This window comes from Anabrus simplex, chromosome 8, assembly GCF_040414725.1.
Source record: "Anabrus simplex isolate iqAnaSimp1 chromosome 8, ASM4041472v1, whole genome shotgun sequence".
Taxonomy (NCBI): domain Eukaryota; kingdom Metazoa; phylum Arthropoda; class Insecta; order Orthoptera; family Tettigoniidae; genus Anabrus; species Anabrus simplex.
The window spans coordinates 146,291,686-146,317,752 of record NC_090272.1 but is presented as its reverse complement, the minus strand read 5'-3'; the positions used below and the strand labels follow the sequence as shown (position 1 = coordinate 146,317,752).

General features: G+C 38.8%; 1 protein-coding gene across 1 annotated transcript in view; it reads left to right on the top strand.

The window, feature by feature from the left end:
* Positions 1–26,067, top strand: part of Lrrk (Leucine-rich repeat kinase) — a 483,935-nt gene that overhangs the window by 215,867 nt on the left and 242,001 nt on the right. Inside the window, exons 9-11 of the mRNA XM_067152496.2 lie at positions 2,628–2,760; positions 10,068–10,240; positions 16,339–16,533. Coding sequence (XP_067008597.2) covers positions 2,628–2,760; positions 10,068–10,240; positions 16,339–16,533 — 501 coding nt within the window. The remainder of the gene's footprint in view (positions 1–2,627; positions 2,761–10,067; positions 10,241–16,338; positions 16,534–26,067) is intronic.

Below are 26,067 nucleotides of genomic sequence, written 5' to 3'. Positions count from 1 at the left end.
ATCCCTAGGGCATCAAGTATACCGAAAACCAACTCACACAGACCGATACTTAAACAAAACTTCCAATCACCATCCTGTCCAGAAGCGCGCTGTGATGAAGACCTTGGTGGATCGCACCCTTGGTGTCTGTGAACCAGAGTACATCGAGAAAGAACTACGGCATCTTGATCTAGCCTTACAAACCAATGGCTACACGGTACAAGAGGTCAGGAGAGCACTTCACCCCAGAAAACAGCCAGCGAATAGTAAGCGAGAAGAACCCAGGAAGAAAGGTATCGCTTATTTGCCGTATATACGGGACGTCACAGATCGTATTGGAAGGCTCCTTGAACGTCACGATGTTAAAACCATTTTCAGCCGACCCGACAGCTACGAAACGCGTTACGTTTTGCCAAAGTTCCACGTGACCCTCTAACATCTATTGGGATCGATAGGATACCGTGCAGCTGTGGAGCTGTTTATATTGGCACGACTGGCAGAAGTGTCAATACTCGGCTGACGGAGCACAAAAGGAACTGTCGCTTGGGGCAATACGACAAATCAGCAGTAGCGGAGCATGCACTGCTTGACAGAAAGCATGAGATCCGTTACGAGGATACTGACATACTGGCCACAACATCCCACTTTCACGCCCGTCTCTACAGGGAAGCAATCGAAATACATAAACATCCGGATAACTTTAATAGAAAGGAGGAAGGACTGAAACTCAGCAAGGCCTGGTACACCCCTTTATATAACGTACGGCCGAAGTTTACTAAGATCAGGGACATTACAGTCAACCAACCAGAGGATCCATTGATCGGCACGACCCAATCAGAGGTCGTGCACTCCGAGATTCAATCAGAGGACAGAAGGCTCGGAGCGAACCAGTCAGAATTCATGCCCTCATATACTCAACCTGGTGACATACTGCACGGCGCGAACCAATCAGAGGTCGTGTGCTCAGAGACGCAACCAAACACCAGGCTGCTCGGCACGATCCAATCGGAGGTCGTGTTTTCAGATAGTCTTTCAGATGTCTGATTGCACGGCGCGAACCAATTGGAGGCCGCACACTTACATATAAATACAGCTGCTTCCCAAACAACTTTCGCAGTCGCCAGCGGGATACAGGAGAGCGTATCTACACGACGCCACAGAAGATGACTACCGCAGCAGTAGTCGAAACGTCTGGGAAAAGCGAGAGGAGTGGACCACGGCATAATAGCCCGGAAGATTTTTATTATTTGGTCGGAATAAGTTATGGGAGCTGTTGAGCAATCATCACAAACGACCTACAGTTCTGTAAAGTGTGTTCCAGATGGGTCGCTCACTTTTTGACCAAAAATCAGAAGTTGAGACGTTTGGAGGTCTGTCAAAGGCTTATAGCAAGATTTGTGGAAGAAGGCGGTGCATTTTTTAGTCGAATCACCACCTGCGACAAAATGTGGGTCCACTACGACACTCCCGAAACCAAACAAGCCAGTAAGGAGTGACGGAGGAAAGGGGAGGCAGTCCCAATGAAAGCCAAGACTCTGCTGTCAGCTGAGAAGGATCTTTCAACTGTTTTTTTTCAACCGGCGAGTTATGCATGAGCGACACACAATCAGTGCTGCATATCGCCATGTAGGCTGCCTGTGCATCAATTTCAATGTTATATTTTACTGTACCAGATAGCAGACGGAGTAAACCAGTTTTCTCTTTGGCAATCTATGGCTGTTTTAATTAATTTTGTCTGCTAAACACTCGATGTGTCATCAGAGATCTTTTACATGTCAACATTGTGTGACATGGAGTGCCGAATGGGCTTTGTTCCTCCCATCAAAAATCTGACTACCTCAGCCGGTTTGAACCTACAATCTTGCGATCCGGAAGCGGACACTGTACCACTGACCCATAGAGGGATCAAGAACAATAATAAAGAATTGTGATTCAATCGCTACACCTTCATCATTGGGAGGATGCAAGTGGAGGAAATTAAAATGCAAGAATGATGAGGGTTTGGAAAAAATTTAGGTTGAATGGTTTCATCAGTCTCAGAACTTAACGATGCAGCTGCAGTCACTTAGGTGCGGCCAGTATCCAGTAATCAGGAGATAGTGGGTTTGAACCCCACTGTCGGCAGCCCTGAAGATGGTTTTCCGTGGTTTCCCATTTTCACACCAGGCAAATGCTGGGGCTGTACCTTAATTAAGACCACAGCCGCTTCCTTCCCATTCCTAGGCCTTTCTAATCCCATCGTCGCCATAAGACATATCTGTGTTGGTGTGACATAAAGCAAAAAAAAACTTAAAGATGCTTTGTATATCTGTTATACCGTACATACAGTTGGTTGTCTTCCATTTAATATGCAATCTTGGTTAATATGCACGATTAACACATGCTCCTGTGAAGACCATTTTCCCAGAGGTTTACTTAAGTCAAGATTAGTCATAATTGGTATTTAGATGTGTCTTGGGTAATTGATGTCTTGATATATATACAGGAAAGGATTTAACAAGTGTCAAATGTAGTTATATATATGACTAGATGTTTTGATATAATTGATATAATTGTCTTTTTACTGATCTCATGTATGGTGTGTGTTTGCTTGTTAAAGATACTTCTGGTTGGTTTCATAATGCTGTTTTTGTAATTGTACATTGTAGGCTCTGAAAGAGAATGAGGATAATGCTGAACAGAGCAAAGCCACAGAAAATGTTAGTCCAACAAGAAGACGAATATCAGATGGCATTCAATCTATTATGGCTCGTTTAAACTTAAGATCAATGGAAGGCCAAGGTAGGTTCTTCTTATAAGTACATTACACTGACTGGGTGAGCATGGAATGTAGAATATTAAATCAAAATTTTTTGTTGTGAGATTCAAAAAATATGTAAAATACCATATACTCTATAACCAAATAATCCTCACCATCAAATAATCCCTGCACCCTAATTATAGGAAGGAAAAAATTGACTTTTTTAAAAAATTGTATAGCTACTTTAAGTAATTGTATTGAAAACCATAAATACTGCTGTTCAGTAAATGCAACTGGTCTGCATTGCCAATTTGCAAGAGTAAATACGAATATCTCTGGCACAAACAGATAACAAATCTGCATAAATTCACCTCTTTGTGTCTTAATTGGCTGAGAGACATTACTAGTTTTACTACAAAAACTGAGGTTATTTCGTTCAAAAACATGTGGACCATCTATGGCTGGCTAGCCTTACAGTCTGTAATTTTATTTTTAACTCTCGTGATATTGCTAAAGCTTTAAACTGACACTTTTCACTCATGTCAGCAGATCCAAACTGTCTTTTTTCAATCACATAGTTTCATATCCTGTCTTTGATTTCTGGAAACTTTGCATTTTGTTCACAAAATACCCACCAATTACTGTTTGTCTGTTCAAAACAAGCTTTATTCTTCCTCCACTCGCGTACCATATGTAACTTTTGTCTACATCTTACTCTCCCACAGTGTGATTACCAATTTACTCTTAACTCTTCAGTGATGTGGAGACTGATTTTCAACAATTACTTGCTATCGACTGAGATGCTGTTTATCACCAGATGTATGAAATTAATTTCGATCTTATTTTCCTATACTTTCATCCGCTGATTATCACCAACTAACCAAACCATGGGAGTGTGTAGCATTATGGACATTGCATGAGGTTAATCTATGTGGGTTCAAAATCAATACCTAAATGGCCTTAAAATCTCAAGATTTTAAAATTTCAGTTTTCATAAGATACACCAGTTATAATTCATCATGTAAGCCAAAGTTTCAAAAAGCATTCTCGTAGTAGAGTGGTCAAAGAGCTCATTCCAACATAGAAGATGCACAGGTTCTAGCCTCATTTAATCTGTGTCTTTTTATATTCATTTAAATTCAAAGTTTGTCATTGTTTTTAACTCTGTCTTTTATGGGCTTCCATATTTCCATATACATACATACTGAGCGAGTGGTTGTGTGGTTTGGGTCACGTAGCTGTCAGCTTGCATTCGGGAGATAGTGGGTTCAAATCCCACTGTTGGCGGCCCTGAAGATGGTTCTTTGTGGTTTCCCATTTTCATACCAGGCAAATTACTTCCTTCGTACTCCTAGCCATTTCTGTCGTGTCGTCACCGAAGACCTATCTGTATTGGTGCGATGTAAAGCATATTGTAAAGGGAAAACATACATACCATATTTTGTAGCATAATTAACGCACTTTTTTTGACAAAAAATACAGGCGAAATTTCGGATATGTAAATTATTCAAGAAATTCAGATATTTAAAAATTATTTACAACTCATTTACATTTAAAAGATATCTCAAATATAATATAAACACAATTCCACGAACGTACTATGCTGGCGTAGCAGGGGGAGAGGTGATACTCCTACGTGGCACGTCCCAAGTGCTGGATAGGGGGGGTCCTAACCGGCTTGCCGGCAGACTTGAGGGAAATAAAATACCTCTCGCGGACCAAACACACAACCCCCTGTGGGTGGGAGACGCAGATGAAGAATACACCCACGGTATCCCTTGCCTGTCGTAAGAGGCGACTAAAAGGGGCGACCAAGGGATGATCAAATTAGAACCATGAGACTCCTTGTGATTAGTACCACCATGCAGGGAACACCATGGGTTGCTTTTACTTGCGCGTAGTACCACTATGTTAGGTGCCAAATAGGTTTGTGATTAGTAGAAATAGAGTACGGTGTCGGCTTCTACAGTACCTTCACAATTAAGTATTTATTTATTTTCCACCTAGTCGATACAATGATTGCTTAAGGCAGTTTTAAAGGTCAAAAGTGGTACATGTTTCGTATATTATCAACATCTTCAGCCACATAACACTGTTTAGATGAAAAATATATAAAATTGACAAAGTAATGCTTTAGAGGAAGTGTCCTTAAAATTAACATAAGATTGACAAATAACTGATTTTATGTAATTCTACAGTACCTGTAATTCGTACCCTTATATGAGCAACACCATGGGATTAGTGACACCATGGTTCTGCCTTGCCTATGCTTAGTACCCACTATGTGAAGAACACCCCGGGATAGTGCGGGTCCCTGTGGTTAGTCCATTTTACAGAGCCCGAAGCTGCAGTTGCTTAAGTGCGGCCAGTATCCAGTAATCGGGAGATAGTGGGTTCGAGCCCCACTGTCGGCAGCCCTGAAGATGCTTTTCCGTGGTTTCCCATTTTCACACAAGGCAACTGCCGGGGCTGTAGCTTAATTAAGGCCACGGCCGCTTCCTTCCAATTTCTAGGCCTTTCCTATCCCATCGTTGCCGTAAGACATATCTGTGTCGGTGCGACGTGAAGCAAAAAAAAAATAGGTTAGTCCTTTTTTGTGAGTAACGTCATAGGTTTGCATTGCCTGTATAGTTTTGGGTTGCCTGTAAATAGCGCCGCAGTGTGCGAAACATCATAGGTCTGTATTCCATGTCCGAATTTCATTACCTGTGAGTAGTACTGTGTGGAATGCCGCGAGTCTACGCTACTTTATATTAGTACTGCAACATGATAAATACCGTGGTTCTACTTTCCTAATGATAGGTACCATTATGAGAGGCTGATGACTTGGATTTTGGACCCCTTTAGACTGAAAGCATCATCGATTCAGTATTAGGCTATAGACGCAGTCCCTTAGTCAGTAATACTATTGTTTCGCATCAGTTTCTGTGAATGCGAGACATTGCGGGTCAGACTCACTGATTGTTTTAAATTCATATCCATCCATTCATTCTTCATCCTCACGTTTTGAATTCTGGCCTGTGGAGGATTTTGGACTTTAATTTGTCATTCCATTTTGTCTCATTTCTTACCATTAGGGGCTGATGACCTCGATGTTAGGCCCCTTTAAACAACAAGCATCATCATCATAAACACAATTGGTTCAACTCATTTGTGGTTATCGTCATTTGGCGTAAAATTCGCGCTTGATATTTTTTCTGTAAAGTCAGATCAGGTAAGTTGGACACGTGAGTTTGACATATCAACACTAGAGAACATTTTTCCCCTTTACGAGCTGACAATACGACCTGAAGTGAAATAAACATGAAATAATAAAAGTACAGTTTATGTACGTACATAATAATGACATACCAGCAAAAAAAAAACTGTCCAACTTGAGAAGGGCCGGGCATCGAAGGAAGGACCCTGCTAGATTTCTCTAAACTGTTCGTATCCAATCTTGTAGGAGCGACGTGTCCATCACCCTGTCTTCTTGGATATGAACGTGGATACCTTGCGGAAATTTTACTTTAGGCATTGTTTTTTGTTTTAGAACAACGCAAGGTGCAAGCTTTCTGCCATCAGCTGTTACAGCAAGCATTGCAGTACATCATTGTCTTTCGCTTCCGCTAATGCGTACGATAACACTCAATGTTCCTTTCTTGTCGATTGTTCGACTTTGTGGCACATGGATACTGACTGGCGTCTGACCTGCGGTTCCTGTTTGGGAGATCAAACATTCCTTCACTTTACGCTTCTCAAACACAAAGCGATGAAAATGAATTACTTTTTGGTCGAAATCATTCGGTATTTTTTTGGCATAATGTTCTTCGTTGAAGAGAAAGTCCATTTCTCTTCGTAAAATTAATCATCCAGCCACGGCTAAACTTCAAATCTAAGACACTGATTCCATGATTAGTAGCTATCTCAACCTTTAAAATACAGCATTTCGTGAGAAACAACATATCCAATGTTGCATAACGAAATCGTATATTTAAGCAGATCCTCCTCTATTTACAGAAACTTGCTGCCTTTTGGTCTGCAAAATGCTTTGCGAGACTTCTTGGTCGCTTGAAGTGCACTCTCTGTTACCGTGGTAGCGTAGGTTGCATTAAAACACTGAATACTTGGGGCCCTCTGCCCTATCCTATTCCTGTATGTTTCAGCATAATTGTTCACTGTGAGTTTATATGATCCAATATTACTCGAATACTTGTCACTGTGGACTAACAAACAATTTTGAGATCACAGAAAACGCACGTCCCGTACCCGAGGCCCGAAACACTCGCAAAATAGGATTGTACCCAGCTGGAATAGAGCGTCACCAGTCACTTCTGCGCTGATTCTCTCACTCAACTAGTGCAGTGGTATTTCCTACCAGCTGATAACAACACGTTGCTCAGTATTTGGAATGCCTAGTTTTGCAATAGGAAGGCTGCTAACTGAGTAGTGAGATCTTTATTTTGAAACGTATCCAGAGCTCCGTGATGGATGTTCGAAGAAGTGGGTGCGTCAAATACGTGAACACTTCTTTTTCTCCACTTAGGACCTAAAAATATTTGGATGCATAAATTATGCAAGGACATTAATTATGTGAGAAAATATGGTATGTGGGGATCACTACACTTATTAACTTGATAGCTACAGTAAGCAAAACATTAAATAGAACTACATTTATTTTGCACGGCATTTTACATAGGCACAGACAAGCATGTACACGTGTGTGGCGAGGTCCACTGGCTTTCACTCACTGTCTGGGGGTTGGCTTGGCATGGCTACCTACTTCCTGTCCTCGTGCTGGCTGGTTGGAAAGTGCTGCACCCTGTTCCTTCAGATGGAGGAATGTTTCGCCACCCAGTGTGGCTTTCTTTCCACCCTCGTGGCCGTTGACTAGGAGCTGCTGCTCTCTAGGTTCCTTTGGCGGAGGAATGACATTTCGCCACACGTACGTACGTACATACATACATACATACATACATACATACATACATACATACATACATACATACATACGTACAGTAATGTGTTGGCGGGGTAAATAAGTAAATAAATGAGTACAGAACCTGGTAGCGTCCTATTTCTAAGATTTATTAACTAAGCACTACAATTACACATTTACACACGCACACACGCGTTTGCTGAGCTTACAAGTTGCACAAGTACACTTACACGGTTCGTACTCTCTCTCTTAGTTTCTCATGTTCCATCTACAATAACACACACGCAGAGTCATCGATTATTTACACTACACTCACTCAGTCACACTCGTTAGTGCTGTCACGGTCCACAGCCTACACGTCAGTCTCGCAGGTCGGGATAGAATCCGCTGTTCACTCAACCCATCGAACCCCGTTCGCAGTCTGCACACGTCGGCACCCAGTGTTCCCTTCGTGCTACTCCAGAACACCTCAGGTTCTTCTCCAGCAGCCGGCCTCAAGGGACTCGCACACACGACATCAGGGAAACAGGAACGAGTCCCCAGCTCCAAAAGGCAGATACTCCGTCAGGCTGACATCTTAGCCTAGCCTATCACTGACTGCGCTCTTCGCTAACTCACACCAGCGAACTCAATCTCGCTCTCACTCACTCACTCACTCACTCACTAACTCTCACTAACTCACTGCAGGCAAGTAACTGCTCTTATATACCTGTGCCAGCCCTTCTAGAACAGTCCGGATGCTTGATGAATCCAGGAACCTCGCGAGATGGAAGACTCCAGATTAATAGTCGAGTAATTTCCGTCGTCCCATGCAGCGCGACCACGGACAGAAGAGAGAAGGGCCCGCCCAGCACTTAAGTGCTGCTTGTGATTGGCGCGGTCGAGCGTAAGGGGCTGGGGCCGATTCAGCCGATAGCAAGTTGACATGGCAGACGCTATAACCATTACAATACATACATACATACATACATACATACATACATACATACATACATCTTCCTTATGGACTCATTACCTGTGAGCATTCTGTCTGCAGGCTTCTGTGAATTAAACAAGTGCCTCCATGATTCTTTATTTGCAACTAACTCTGTGCTTCCTTTTATTGATAATTTATTTCATTGTAATGTTTAATCAGGACATAATTTTCTATAAGTAGCACATATGTAAAGCATTTTCCTAATAGATACAATATTGTGATTAAACATTTGAATGAAATAATGTATGAGAAAAGCATGCAAATGAATACAACAATTAATTATAAAACTTCTAAAATCCATCGTGATGGGGACTTGAACCTGTGTACCTCATGTTACAAAGCTCGCATCTTAGCCGTTATGCTATAAGAAGGCTTCCCTAAATATTGCCATATGTAAAAATGTATAACTAATGTTTGAAAACTGAAAAACTAACATTCGAAAACTAAAGCCCATTTGAGATGATTTTCAAATAGGTTTTGATATTGTATCCATGTAGATTTTCTTCACGAAAGCTTGACATACAGTCATTGTCCCTGACACTGTGGATGGGAGTGATGCAAATGATTAAAATCCTACAATACAGTATCGATCACTGTTAACAGTATGAAGTTTTTATCAACATACTGAGCTAATTTAAGTTGTATGACACAAAAAATACAGCTAATAATGTTCAGCTCTCAAGACTTGCCCGGTAGGTAAAGTTTTATCTAATCCTCGAACTGGACGATAATTTATGCAGCGGGGAAACTACGATTTATGGTGTTGATAACGCTAGCCGGGAGTGGTTGAACGGAAATAACCTTTTATATGGAGTCTAAGTTACACGTTATTTTACCTGTAGATGGTAGAACTGGCCCTTACACACAGTATATTCATCAGTAATATTCACTCCAAAGGCTCAGTTTGGGGGCAGAGAGTGGCAACTGCAAAGGTCCCAGCTGTGCCTGGCATTGCTTCCACTAACTTTTTTCAGGTTCCCTAGTTTTATCTCTTATCAGACTCGCTTGCTCAAGTCTTGTTCTCTTTCAACCCATTGCAAGGCCTAGTAGGGAGTCCTTCATTTACATTTTATCTTTTTTGTTAATACCTTGATTATTCAATGGGTTGGACTTATTTCCTTTTCTCCTATGATTAGAGTTGAGAGAGGATTATTGTCCCAGTGTATTTCCCCATAAAATACATCTTCCAGTTGGTTGGTTGGTTGGTTGGTTGGTTAGTTAGTTAGCCTTGACAGAGCCTTCTGAAAGGATATGTCATGATAGTCATTAGTACTCTTTCTGTTTTTTTGCCTTGTTGAAGGAATTTAAATATCAACTATTTGATTCATATCTCTTCACTTAGTGATTAATGGTATCAATACTAAGCCTTTAAATCTTCAATGAATACAGTATAGATATTCTTGAAAATTTTACCTGTCAAGAATTCAACTAACTTCAACATCCATGTACTGCAGGACAGGGGGTGAAGAATGAGTGTTTGCTGAGTCCTCTCACCTTGAATGTTTACTGTAACAACAACAGCGAAACTCCTCTACATGCTGCAGTGCGAGGAAAACACTATGAAGTGGTGAATGCTTTACTTCTGTGTGGTGCAGATCCTAACCTTCCCTGTCGCCCACCAGAACAGGTAATTTCTAATTTCAGTCTCTCTCTATCAGTTGTGTATATTTGTTTAAAGAGAGACTTCTGTGTTACTGAATGTCAGTACATTCATTATACATGGTTTTCATTGTTGCTTAGTGTAATTATTCTATATAGCATGAAATTTGATTTCTGTAGTTTGATGAATGTGCACCATGTTCATTGATACTAGAATTTGTGGGTGTGGTTAAAGCATTTATATTGGGGTATTCTGAAAAGAAGTCTGTCAAACATGGGTCGTACAAGAAATATCTTCTGAGAAATGAGCAAATGTTTATTATCACTATAAGAGCAGCAAATATTTTACTGTGTGTGGAATGTTGGATCTTGTTAATCTGTCCTCAAGACTTCCTACCCATATGTTGATTCTGCATTTACTCTGGTGTTTTCTCTGTTCAAGTGCATCAGCACATACATCGGTATGATGAATTTTTTCCCATGAATGCTGCCTCATCGGTAAACAAAATCTTTTGTGAAGAGCTTATCTTCATCAAATCTTTGGAGACGCCACTGGTAGAATTTTATTCTGGTGGTCTGATCTTGTAGCATCAGACTTTGGACTTGTTCAGAGGGTGGTTGCCTAGTTATATTTTCTCTTAAAACAATAATCACCACCACCATCACTTTGGGCATGTTGCAAATGATATGGGCACAGCAACTGTTCATGAAGGACTGCCATGACTACAGAACGAGTAACACCATCATCTGCAGCTGTTCTTCTTATACTTTGTCCAGGATTGTCGTACACTTGTTGCAGTACCCACTGCTCCATATCAGATGTGCGAACTGGTCGAGGTCTGTAGTTCGTGCTGTTAGGGATCCCCTTTCTGAAAGTTGCAGGAATAGGGTACTAAAGATTATCATAGTTGGTACCTTGTGTGTTTATTTTTCAACATACAAGTTACATGCCTGCCGGTTGCTTCCATTTCCTTGCCCATAGCAGAAAATATTCTGTGGAATTAGTTGAATTCCATCATTTGTTCATATGCTGTAAGCAGTTAAATCATTAAACAGAAAATAAAATAACAGTACAGTATTACAGTTACAACCAAACATGCTCCAGTTCAACAGATACAAAAATAACTTACCCAACCGGTGCAGTTTTTTTTTTTTAATGTAGTCTATGGCTTTGAGTACGGGGAGTGTCTTGAGGACATGTTTGGCCCACTTGGTGCAGATCGTTTTATTTGATATCCATGGGCAATCTGCATGTCTGGGTATGAGATGACGATGATGACGTAGGGAGAGGGTAATTACTGGTATTGGCACGTAACCTTCTCCTGTCGAATTACAGCAAGGGGTCTGCGCAAGGCTTAACGTACATCATCAGCAGTGTCATATGCCCTTGCTTTATATGAGCACTGCAGAGAGGTTTGTAATTGAATACAAGCTTTTTGGCACGCAATCTATTGGTTTTAAATTGTATACCACCACCTTTCCTACCCCGCCAGGCAACGTTCTGATGGTGAAATTTATTTTCCACCAACGGGACTCAAACCGGTTAACTATGAATTTAGATCACATAGACTAGATGCCTTAATGATAATAATGCCTCTTGATACAAACAAAACAAAGGTATTCCACGTAATACAAAGTGACAAATGGATGGATTCTGTTTTCCCGTATGTTTTTTTTACTAATGAACTCACAGTCAAAGTTATGTTAATCTTACAGTGATGGTAAGCGTTTGTTCATTTCTCAGAAGATATTACTTTTAAGACACACATTTGTAGGACCTTTTTAGATGCATATTACTTTCTCTCTGAATATTGGTACTTTTTCAAAACACCCTGTATAGTTGCAGTGCATGGACCTTTTAATGACTAGTTGGTGGAATGTATGATAAGAGGAAGGTAAAGAAATGTGAACCTGTTTGGATTCATATATTTTATTGCCTTACAAAAGATGTGGAAAGTAACATGAATGAAAGTAATGTTATATAAACTGAATATGGGTATGTTGGATATTTCAGTAGTTCGATCTACAGTAGAACCTCGATTCTCCGTACATCACGGGAAAATGGAAAATCCGGAAATGAATGTACCATCAACAATTTGGCTAAACATCACAAAAAAAAAAAAAATATGTATACTTATAATCTTACAAACATCCCTAAACCAAACCAAACTACAGCCCCAATGGACCTTCCACCTACCAAGCGACCACTGCTCAGTCCGAAGGCCAGCAGATTACGAGGTGATTTATGATCAGTGTGACGAATCCTCTCAGCCGTTATTCCTGGCTCTCTAGACCAGGGTCACCATTTCACCATTAAATAGTGCCTCAATTCAAGGTAATCGTAGAATGAGTGAACCTCATATCCAGGTAAAAATGCCTGATCTTGCTGCGAATCGAACCCGGGCCCTCCAGGTGAGAGGCAGGCAAGTTCGACCGCGGGGCCAGCTCAAACATTAATTAAAAGTACGCGACTTAAAATTTTTGAAACTTTACATTCAGTTTTACTGGGGAAACTGCATCAGTTTCCTCTGAAAACTTATTTCAGTTCAGCAACTGTGATCAGTCATACTGTTCGAAAAACCTAAGAAGACTAGCCTAAGCCAAACAACAATTGACCACAAGTAGTTTTTAATTCTCTAATCTAATAAAATAAAGCACATTGGATACAAAAGCGCTGAACTTGATGACAAAATCCTTTTTTTTATATCTTCCATTTTAATTTTTTCACCGGTATACTGTTCGTAGTCAGTTTATGGAAATCTTGTACCGCATAAATTAGGCATGCATCGACTTTTAAAGGTTATGTTGAACTCGAGAATATGGTTTCGAATGTAAGTATCGATTCTCAAGTTCTCAAATGCATCATATCAATTCTGCCTGTCACTAATCACAATCAAATTGGAAAGAAAATAAATATCATCAAAACTTCTGAAATTATGGTTATTTGCGACCTTGAGCTCGGCTGCAAAGAGCGTTCGCTGTACAAGTTGGTACAAGTGCGAAATGATACAAAGATTTTTAATATTACACGCGCAGATAAAACGACTGCAGTTTTTAACACATTTTAACACAAAAACTTGAAATTAACAGTCTTATATTAGGACCAAAACAGTAATAGGCAATCCTAAAACCTCCCATGGCTTTATGTATATATGGTGCAACATCTGTTCTGGTCTTGAAAACATAATCATATACGATATTAAAATACTACAGGGTCATCCGTTTGGGATGTCAGAAAAGTATAACGTTATGTTAATGCATATATATCTATGCAATTTTCTGTAATGTACGTGACAATGATGGAAGTTAACAACAACAATGAATTCCGTGAGGCAACTCAGCAGTGTAGTTCATAGTGCAATCACCAGATGTCAGGTACAGAGGCGGTACAAGTTAGTGCGCTCAGTGCTCAGTGTTGATACAGAGGTGAGTGAAGATGGTCGTTACCACAACAACGCGCTCAGTGTGTCGTATGGTATGCCAAATTTTCGAGTATAGTGGAGACCCAGCGAGCTTTCAGACGTCAGTACAACGTTAGGCATGTCCCATGACATCGGGACATTGTTAAATGGTACAACATGTTTTTGGAAAATGGATTGCAGATGCCTCACACAGGAGGAAGGTGGTGTGACAGCAACAAGCAGGAAGATATTCGACAAGCCATGGCCTTCTAATAGCCCTGACCTAACCCCTCCAGATTTTTTTTGTATGGCGCTACGTCAAGTCGACAGTGTACGCATGAAGACCACAGAATCTGGCTGACCTACGGAGGGAGATTACAGCGGCCTTTTAGCAAATAACTCCAGAAATGCTGCATGTCACGTGGCGCAACATGGATTCGAGGTATCGTTTGTGCTGCCCGTGTGATGGTGGACATGTTGAGTGCTAATGAAGTGCTGTGACCTGGCACAACATGGATTCGTAGTATCGTTTGTGCCGCACGGGCGATGGTGAACATGTTGAGTGCTAATGTGCTGTGACACAAATTCCAGACTCTCCTTAACATGTATGTACCGTTAACAAGCAATAAATTTGTATAGTTTCTTGTGTATAGCGTTCTACTTTTTTGACATCCCAAACGGATGACCCTGTAAATTTGTGTTACAGTACTTAAGAAGGAGCAGTTTTGATTCCTGCCTGAAAGCTCAGTGACTATACAGTGCCCTGAGAGAAGTGCCTAAAACCTGTTAGAAAGTTTAAAAAAAAATAAACATCTAACCCTGTGCATAATGTAGACGTTTTGCAGGTACAAACATTTGATGAAACTCATTCCGTCTTCAAGTAGGTCTAGAGCTGCTGAAATGTGCTCTGTCTCCTTCCAATTGTTCTGGACACCCTCTGTTTTATGATTTCAATTCTCTATACAATATCACCCGAATGCGATGCTAATATGGTCCCTTATGAAAGTTCACCTCCAGTCACTTTTCCAGTATATAGTACTTCCTGAAATTACCGCAATAACAGGATGTTAACACAAAGATCCGTAAGTATGCCATAGTCGTCCTTTCGTGAGATACAGTTTCTTGAAAAACGCATGATTGAGGGTTTAGCATTGATGGGACTGAAATATCTGGACGGTTGATACGGGAAATCGTTTCTTTGAGGAACGGGTAATGCAGGAATTTTTCAACGTGATTTAATTAGAATCCTCGCAGGACCATGTAATTTGAATTAATAATATGGGAAACATAGTTTCCGGGATCGTATAATCGAGGTTCTACTGTATTTGTCAACAGATCGAGTGTTATTAAAGGCATTTACTTTGCATAAAAATACTATTCAATTATTATCTTAGTTTCTCTTGGGGAAGGAACAAAATAACTGGGTGACATTATTACTAGCTTCAAAGAGGCGTTTGTTTAATTTCAGAGATTTTTCTCAATTTATTACAAAAATTATTGATGACAGTGTATACATTTTATTGGAATCCTTTGTATAAAGCTCCTAAATTGTAATCCTTGTTTTCTTCAAACTTTTCCTCCTCCTTTGGGTTTGTCCATATCTGAGACAATATTGTGTATCATAACAAGAACCTTTTTATGGGACGAGACTGTTACCCCACACCAACTGTCTCTCCTGTTTTCGGGCTTCGAACTCACAGTTGTATCGTCCAGATAAACACTCAGTGAGCAATGACCTATCACCTCAACAGTCCATAATATGAAATTATTTATAAAAATAAAATAATTAAAATAAGCTAGTAAGTTTTCATGTTTTTACAAGTTCTGAAAGATCCTTTCTTGCAATTGCCCATGCCTTGAAGTCAGTGCTACGGCATTTCCTTCCTTCTTACACCATTCTTAAGCTGTATTTGAAAATTGTTCTGTGGTCAGAATGTTCTATAGTATACTGTCCGTACACAGTGCAAGGCACAATATGCAAGAATCCACTGATCCCAGATTGTGAAATTAACACCCAAATCAGTGTAGAAGTAACTTGAAGTTTAATTTGATATTTATTCTTTAGGGACATTTCCTAAAGAAGTTATTATCTTCTGTTGGATGTTCATGTAAATATAGCCTACTGCTTGTTTCTTAGTTTTGAAGTTTCACTGATCATACTACAGGAAATTAAAGTAGTAGTGATACATTACTTTTTCAGTATTGGGAAACATGCTTGTCTCATAAACGTTCTTGTGAGACTTTGCAAACTTGGAGACGTACAAGTGTTATGAATTTGATACTTTCTGTAATTTCATTACACTAAAATTTTGAGTATACCATTCACATATGACCCTTACAACTTTCTTGTGCAGACATCTATATCTTTAGTAACCTGAAATTATGACTAAGATAGGCAGACATTTTCATGTAACCAAAGATCATACAGTGCAATTTAACTGAAATAAAGAGTTTTATTCTTTTTTACAAGATGCAAAATCATGTTCAAGTCCTTACTCTCATTCTCTTTACATACACTACAGATGAGACATAATATGAAGACATACTAATTCACTGAACTGTTAACTTTATCATATTTCACCATGAAACTTTGTATATAAGACTGGTATTGATGGATTATGGTATATTTGAAAGGGAATTCTAGCATGAATTGTTGGTTGTATTACTATGGATCCTCAGTTCCCTTGTGTCCCTTGCTGTGTGATTGGTTGGTGGTGTGTAAAAGGTGATGTCCCCCGACTCTGAGGATGCAGGCAGCATGGCTGGTTCCACTGCACTGGTGGAGGCTTGCAAGAACCGAGACATAGGCATGACTGATTTACTTCTAAGGCATGGAGCAAGAGATGATGACTGTAAGGCTCTGCGGGTGGTGACGCGTAATCAAGATGACATCCTCACTGCCAAGTTACTTTCTATCAAGGTAATTGCTACAAAACATTTTAAATTTAGTCTCTCTCTGTATTACGTGACATAAAGTCTTCATTTAGTATTTTTCCTTGTGTATTCTTAGAATAATTGTTTAAATCATCTTCATCATCGGTGATTAAAGTTGTATTCTCTTTTTCAGTGTCTTTTGCTAATTACTAGTAATATCTGCTGTGCTTGTTCCCTTTTCTTCAGATCATTTTAAAGAGACAAAATGCTCATTCATATTACCTTATGTCTGTCTATTTCTTTGTAGGGAAGTGATTATTTTGTATTATTTCATTTATTTTCATTTTTTCTAGATGTTCGAAACATTTCTATTTTGATAATTTAAAAAAAAGTAATGTTGTCGGCTAATTCAGATCATTTAAAGTTAAGAACTTCATATTTAGGTTCCGTATTGAAGCAGAATTCACATCAAAGAAAAGTACAATAAGTTCCACCTTTTCAATGCATTATAATGTATTGAAAAGGTGGAACTTATTGTACTTTTCTTTGATGGTAATTCAGATCAGGTAGAATTGTCAAATTTGCTTTAAAGGAAAATTGTATGTTTGCCCCATTTTTCATTCAGATGCTGGTTATTATATTTATTATGTTCCTTGAATATAACATTTTCAGAGAGAGAGAGAGAGAGAGAGAGAGAGAGAGAGTGTGTGTGGTTTTTTTTTTTTTTTGTGAAATTAATAAAGTAATACGTGTGTTACTTGCTTGAATAAATGTGACACTTAACAATGTCAACAGTCAGCAGATTGTGTATCCCTAATGACATCAAAATATCAGCCATAAATCAAAATATAATTCCTCAAGCACCAAACAGGAGGCTGTGGCCAACAAAATTAATTTATTATTAGTTTATACTAGTTTATACTTTCCTGTATTCTTAATGTGAAGAGTGTTACCAAAGATTTATCTGATTTTTTTTTTTTTGCCATCGGTAATGGTTTCAATATAATTAACAGGAATGGAACAAATATGATTGTATGCATGATTATTAGAGACAGGAAGCTAGGAGAGACATTAGCAACATACAGAAAGGATAAACATAATATTGCAAGCTAGTGTAGCTGTATTTCTTGTAGCATAACATAAAATTAGCACCCAAAACACATAATGACTTGCAAACTATTTTCACATTATTTAAATATTCACTGGCTGATTCACATGACTGGTGACATAAATACTTAAATGCAATATTATACTTGCCAAAATTGTGAAGTTTAAAAAATATATTGTATGTTTTGATGAAACTTTTTCAAGATGTAATACCACATATACACACATATTAAACTCAATTTCATGTCATTTGTTTCTAAAGTAATTTTCAATTTTATTTTCACAAATTGCAACTGTGCGACTAATTTCTCTAATGTCTATAGAAGATTAGAAAAATAATTTGAAGTTAGGGTATTCATTTTATAATATTTGCATTACCTATACAACTCATATTTCGAGGTTCATTCAACCTACATGGCAACAGTTGATGAACAATTTGGCGGTGAGTTAGTTTTCATGATTTAGAAAGCCAAGAATAACAGCCGAGAGGATTTATCTTGCTGACTAGATGTCACCTATTAATCTGCAGGCTTTCGAACTCAGCGGTGGTTGTTTGACAGGCCAAGGCCCATCAAGACCATTGTGCTATCGAGTTTGGTTCGTTGGTTTTTTATGACTCCCATTTACTGTACATACGCAAATAAGTCACACGCCCTAATCTTAGGAGAGAAAATAAAAATAAAAAGACTTTTATTTGTGTTTTATTAACAAGAAATTAATCCTGCATAATAATGTACTCTAAAATGGAATAAAATATAAATTTGTTTTGAGAAACACGTTATAATCTTCACATGTTATTGCAGAACCATCCAGGGCTACTGTATACCTTCAAAAGCAAAGATATGCGAATTACAATTTTTATCAGTTTAATGTTAATATGTCCAGTAAAATACTGAAGTCAGGAATTACATGCTCCCTTACCTCCAATCATCATCATCATCATCATCATCAGCAGCAGCATCATCATCATCATCATCATCTTGGTAGATGCTGCTAAAGAACAAACTAGGAAACTGTAGCATATTAAAAATTGTTGCCTTAGATTCATTTTTAACCTAAGGTATGATGTGCATATTACTCCTTACCATCAAGCACTGAACTGGTTAAAACCTGATAAGAGACGTGAATATCATATACTTGTCTTAATACACAAACTTCTGCATAGTAACTCCCCCCAGTATATTTCATCTAAACTTCACTTCCTCTATTCCTTCCATAACCGTAACACTCACTCAGGCTCCACTCTAGCTATTCCTCTTCACCACTCTTCTTTGTATAATAATCCTTTTATTATAACCGGTTCCAGGCTTTGGAAAGGAAAGGGTGATAGACATAAAGCTGAAAATTACAGGCCAATAAGTTTGACATGCATTGTATGTAAGCTTTGGGAAGGCATTCTTTCTGATTATATTAGACATGTTTGTGAAATTAATAACTGGTTTGATAGAAGGCAGTTCGTTTTTAGGAAAGGTTATTCCACTGAAGCTCAACTTGTAGGATTCCAGCAAGATAAGCAGATATCATGGATTCTGGAGGTCAAATGGACTGTATTGCGATTGACCTGTCTAAAGCATTTGATAGGGTGGATCATGGGAGACTACTGGCAAAAATGAGTGCAATTGGACTAGACAAAAGAGTGACCAAATGGGTTGCTATATTTCTAGAAAATAGATCTCAGAGAATTAGAGTAGGTGAAGCTTTATCTGACCCTGTAATAATTAAGAGGGGAATTCCTCAAGGCAGTATTATCGGACCTTTATGTTTTCTTATATATATAAATGATATGAGTAAAGGAGTGGAATCGGAGGTAAGGCTTTTTACGGATGATGTTATTCTGTATAGAGTAATAAATAATTTACAAGATTCTGAGCAACTGCAACGTGACCTCGATAATGTTGTGAGATAGAGAGCAATCAATGGTATGTTGATAAACGGGGTTAAAAGTCAGGTTGTGAGTTTCACAAATAGAAAAAGTCCTCTCAGTTTTAATTACTGCATTGATGGGGTGAAAGTTCCTGTTGGGGATCATTGTAAGTATCTAGGTGTTAATACAAGGAAAGACTTTCATTGGGGTAATCACATAAATGGGATTGTAAATAAAGGGTACATATCTCTGCACATGGTTATGAGGGTATTTAGGGGTTGTAGTAAGGATGTAAGGGAGAGGGCATACAAGTCTCTGGTAAGACCCCAACTAGAGTATGGTTCCAGTGTATGGGACCCTCACCAGGATTACCTGATTCAAGAATTGGAAAAAATCCAAAGAAAAGCAGCTCGATTTGTTCTGGGTGATTTCCGACAAAAGAGTAGCGTTACAAAAATGTTGCAAAGTTTGGGTTGGGAAGAATTGAGAGAAAGAAGAAGAGCTGCTCAACTAAGGGGTATGTTACAAGTAACTATTCTCATTTTGGTTCCGTATTGAAGTTGACGTATGTCTCAAATATTATTACAATATTTTTAAGTCCACCTGTTCAATACAATACAATACAATATAATTCACTATTTCATATGGTTAAAATTTTATACATAATACATAAAAGTCATTGACAGTGGCATAGTGATGTCCTTGTGCATAAAGCATTCTGAACAACTTCTGCTTGCTTTAAAATCTTTCTGCGCAATACCAAGACTTCGTGAAATTTCACATGCTTTAAACTGCTTCATTGCTCTAGAAAATAACATCTACAAAGTGTATTCAAGAATTTTAGAGAACAGATTCGTTGCAGAGACGTACACAAAGATTCCAGAACAGCAGTTCAGCTTTATGAAAGGAAGAGGAACACTACATGCAGTAGCAAACCTTATTGATAGCATACTTGACACAATTAGACATCAAAATGGCAAATTCTTCACAGTCTTTGTTGACTTCAAAAAGGCATTCGATCTACTTGATAGAAACATTCTAATTACAAAACTGGCCAATATGATTGGACAAGATAATCCACTAACCATAGCAGTCAACAATATCCTAGCCTTCAATCAGATCACAGTGCAAGATGGGAAATCATCATTGAACAACATAACTTAGGGAAACGGAGTATTGTAGGGCGACCCTTTAAGCCCCCTCTTCTTCAACACAACCTTAGTAGATATCATGCAGGTCATTGACAATAGTTCAGTTGTACTTTATCAATATGCAGATGATATTGTTATGGGTTCGAGTAGTAGGGAAGAGCTACAAAGCTCAATGGACAAACTTGAAGAGTACGCAGTCAGCAACAGCCTTGTGATAAATAGCAATAAAACATTTCAGATGGTTTTCCAGAAAGGGGGGGAGAATTGCATCTAGTGACAGAATACAATGTGGAGGGGTAGACCTAGACATAGTGAACTCGTTCTCATATCTGGATGTCACTTTACAACCTACGGTCACCTCATTTAGAATTCCCTAATCTTTAGCAGCCATCAGAAGCATATATGACATTACAAACCCGAGTAGACTATCGCTAGACACAGCCATGGCCTTATTTTACGCCAAGGTCCTCCCATTTCTCACATATGGTATGGAAACTTATTTGGGAAAGACTAACGGTGTCCGACCTTCGGACTATTGAAAATGTAAAGGCCAGATTTCTGAAACGAACACTGGACATCTCCAAAATGTCACCATCACGACTTGCGTATGAATTTTTTTTTTTTTTTTTTTTGCTAGTGGCATTACGTCGCTCCGACACAGATAGGTCTTATGGCGACGATGGGATAGGAAAGGCCTAGGAGTTGGAAGGAAGTGGCCGTGGCCTTAATTAAGGTACAGCCCCAGCATTTGCCTGGTGTGAAAATGGGAAACCACGGAAAACCATCTTCAGGGCTGCCGATAGTGGGATTCGAACCTACTATCTCCCGGATGCAAGCTCACAGCCGCGCGCCTCAACGCGCACGGCCAACTCGCCCAGTGCGTATGAATTATCCAAAGAAACTTTTTTACTGGAAGATTTGAAAATGAGAATGCAGCTTCCACATATGCGGCAAGAAGAATTTCTCCAAGAAAGAAAGAAAGAGAAAACAAGCAGAAATCGGCCTGGACTTTTACTCAACTGATGCTATGATTGACTGCAGCTGGACCGGTCCAAATAATGACATGAGAAGTGCTTTGAATAGGCTGGCGGTACATGGGTTTCACTATCGTCTATGCCGGCGATCAGGCTTTCATGAACCGTCTCTACATTGTGTGCGTATGTTGTGTGACAAACATTGCGATTGCTATCATTTCAGCAAGTGCAACAAGAGAACAAAATCTTTACTAGAATATGCAAAAGATGAATGTATTTTTAATGCACATTTTTGCCCTATTAAATAAATAATAAACTGCATCATTTCATGATTTATAGTCTTACTGTTGTCTTTTCCTTTCCTACTCCAGAACTTCTGTGGCCACATTTTCGAATTTACTTTTTTTCACACTGGGAAAGGAATTAGATGATTTTGTTTTTTACCCTCCCAATAATTTGTCTCTGTAGTTAAGCCAGTAATGAATCATACACGGCTGCACGTCATATTTACAAGTTGGCCGCTCTTGGCCCACTTTTTGTAGCATATTCAAACACATTCAACTTGAAGAATGCCATAAAACGTATTCTCTTGTTCATTTTCACTGCTGTCTTGTGTGCTGGACGCTTCATAATTATGCACTACATGCTGCTACTCAGGATATGGAGCTCGGAAGCTTGAAGGGCATTGAGAAATGTAGGGGAGGGGGAGAGAGTAGCCAAGGCTAATACACAGGTCATGCAGAAGTGTGGGTTTTACCATCACTTGCTGCCTGGTTATTTAAAAGATTCCTTGCAATTATTTTCTGATAATAGTCTAAAATTAAGGGAAATGTTAGAGGTAAGGGAGTGTTACAGGCGTGTAAATAAAGTATGTAGGACTCTTCTCAACATTACAGACTCAATTTCTAGCAGAATTGTTTAGCTTAAATGTGAGAGATCTGACAGAAAATATTCTCTCATTAAAAATAAATGTCTATAATGAAATTAAAATTAACAATAGGCTTCATTTTAATGCCATTTTCAGTTGCAGTGCAATTTTATGAAACACTATCATAATAAAGCAAAAAGCGAAAGAGCAAAGTCATCTCCATACAGGCCATGAAGGCCCTTGGGTGGGTGGAAGGTAAAGGCTTCTGCTATCCGTAACCTCAGCACTTGATGGGGTAGAATGTTTAGCTCGACGCCCGGCCACCTTTGCCCCCAAGAATTAACCTGGTACTCATTTTTGGTGTAGGCTGAGTGAACCTCAGGGCCATGTGCACCTCCGGAAGTGGAAATCTCGTATCTTAAATTTTACGGCGTCCTGATGGGGATTCGAATCCACGTCCTTCCGGGCAAACCGAGTATGCCTTTATCGCTTCAGCCAGGCAGCCCCTATCATAACAAAGCACTACATTACTAAAAAAGAAAGAGCACATGATGTTGTATGTTCTAACTTTTTTATTTTATCAGGCTTAGTTTTAATATTATCAAATATAATTCACCTTCCATGTAGATACCAACCCTGTGGATACCCACAACAAAGATTAAAATTCACTTGTTTCTGAGAAAAGTGTATCTGGGAGGAACTTGTGCAATACCATGTGGCTTCTTTTTTCTTTAGCGACTATGCAACTATAGTTTGTATAAATGTTGGAGGTGGCCATACTGATACATTGGCTTGGAAGTGAAAGAGTTGCACTGGGGCGGAAGTCCAAGTCAAAGGAAATTGTCGTGGATATATATTTGCAGGCTATGTTCAGATGGGAAAGCAAAATTGTGTGATTTAAAAAAATCAATTAATAAATCTGTCATTTGTTTCAAGTAAACTTCTGTGCTTTCCCTAAAAATACACCTCTGATATCTTTTGTCAGTGTTTTTATGTAGCGCTTCCTCAATACTGACCCCATAAGTTAGTTGTTTTTCCTTCTGTTCCCAAAATAATCGGTTGAGGTTGGTGGCAGTTGAAAGTGTTTAAAGTGACAACTCTGTGTCGTTGGCTTCCAGCATATTGAAGGAACTCAGAGGGACAAAATTTCTACAAGTCAGTATCTCTTAAAATCTACAATGATTGAAGGGAAAGAGACTTCAAAACAAATAACATTAGATTCCTTGATCTTGAACACAGAAGACTGCAGACAACAGGATTTTCTTTGAAACCTGTATTACTTCATAGGTCTTAGACTATACTTATGGAGCATGTTGGAACCCATAGAAACATTCTTCTTCTTTCTCTTCTTCTTCTGAACAATTTTCTCAATTTATTGGGGTCAGCGCTTGGTATAGATCTGGTCCAGTTTTACTGAGAGATGCCCTTCCTGAGGGATGTTTTCACCATTGTGTTCACCTGTGGTTATTTGTAGTGTAGTGAGTTGTGTATATATGAAGAGAAGTGTATTAAAACAAACACAAACACAAGTTCGCAGATCAGAGGAATGAACCACATACTGTACAGTTAAAATCTTCGGCACGGCTGGGAATCAAACCCAGGGCCGTCTGAACTGACCTTTCAGCCAAGGAGGGGCTGGACTAGAAAAAACTCTTTATATGACTTCTTTGAAGTACAGTATCTTCTTCCATGGTCCAACATTGCCACTTATTGTAACATTTTATGCCAAGATGATGTGGGTTAGACCTAGTGTATAGTTATCTACTTCAGTCGTATTTAGTTAATGCTAGGATTTCTTGTTGGTTAATCCAAAGCCTTTGAGTATTCAAGTCAATTTCTTCTACTATTTGTATGTTGCTTTCTTTTGTAATTTTGCTTCTTCTTCTTGATGCTTCTTGTTTTAAGGGGCCTAACATCGAAGGTCTTCGGCCCTTTTGTAATTTTAGTGGAAGTTAGTTATTGTTTAGAATTTTTCAGAAGTTTGCTCCAAGAAATGTTTTGAGTATCTGTTCTTAATACTGTTTGTAACTTTTAAAGAGATCCTACCTATATATGTATATATATTTTTACACAGGTTGTGATAAGAGTTCACTATAGTAGAACTATTACTCAATCACTTTTGCTTATGATAAGAAGTAGGATTAATATTCATTATAAAATTCTGTTTAGTCTAGAAATATTGTAATAGGGTTGTCTCCATTTGCATATTCTTGTGAAATTGCACTTGAGCATTACACTAATTTTATCTCTCACTTCCAGCCCTACAAACATCTTTCTCCATCTTCAGGTGCAGTAAATATTCTAATTATTCACCTTCTTTACACCCTGACTCATTTGGTAAGTGCAGGATTAATATGGTCTGATATTCCCGCCTCTTATAAACAGTAATCAAGGTCGTCCCCCAAATTATTTGCTAGTTTATAACCTGGCTGGAATATGGGGTTTCTGCTATCAGGCTTGATAACATATACAGTCCTGTGGTACTCCCTATTGTGCCTTTATGTGTGCTGTGCCCTTTATTGCCTTGCTTCTTGCTGCTGAGCACCAGTAAAAGACCTGAGTCTGAAGTCGACTTCAATTAAACCTCTTTTGTACACAAGTGGCTAAAACTCCACAAAACCATGAAAATACAATGAGAGTTTTGTGCTACATATTGATACAACAAATATTTGTCAATACTGTAAGGCGATATATTACACATTTAGATTATTTGCTAGTCTCAGTAAGATTCCTGTTTCTGTCATCTTGTGTGAGTGAACACTGCTGACTCTTTTAAACAAAGTAGTCTAAAGTCACTGTAAAATAGTTGTTTTGGAAGAGGGGCTGATATGTTTTTATTAATTCGAATTTGTTATATATACTCCATTTTCAGAATGCACAGAGGGAAAGAAAATCTTAACCCAAATGTTTTGATGATATTTTATTTTAGAAGAATAGGGTGTACTAATTTGTCTGTGGTGGGTGAAAAGATAGTAGAAATGGAACGAAGATAAGGATGAAATCAAATTGTCCTAATAAATTTTCTTCTTCTTTTTCTTCTTCTTCTTCTTTGGTAGAAGGTTGTTTTCTAGATCTTGTTGCTTAACACGGTCAACTGCATCATCTGGTCATAGATGGACTGTTTTCAGATTATTGTTTATAGTATTCTGCCATCTTTGGGTCATACACTTGGCCTTAGTTTGTGGATGTTAAGCTGTCTTTGCAGCATTGTTAGATGCAGCATTCTGGTCGTGCTCAAGTAGACATTGATGGACCTTCTCAACAGATGGTGTCACACCAGTATGTTGCCTGAGGGTGTCGTTCCTAATATGGTCAAGAAGGAAAATGCCCATTATCCACCAAAGCATCCTTGTTTTCATTGTGTGATGGGAATGTTTTGCACTTCATAAAATAACCTAAGTGTTTGATCTCCGATTTATGTTTGGTGAAATTCTAAGTTCTAATTCAGTTCAACACATTTTAATTTGTGAGTAACCTGAGTATTCAATGCACAGGAGAAATTCTAAGTTCAATTATACTAAGTTATTAGCCACTGGAGATATGTTTAAATATAACCCTAAATTCACTTGGAAATATTCAAAGTGTTATGATCACTGGCTATACGGCTTAGTCTGTA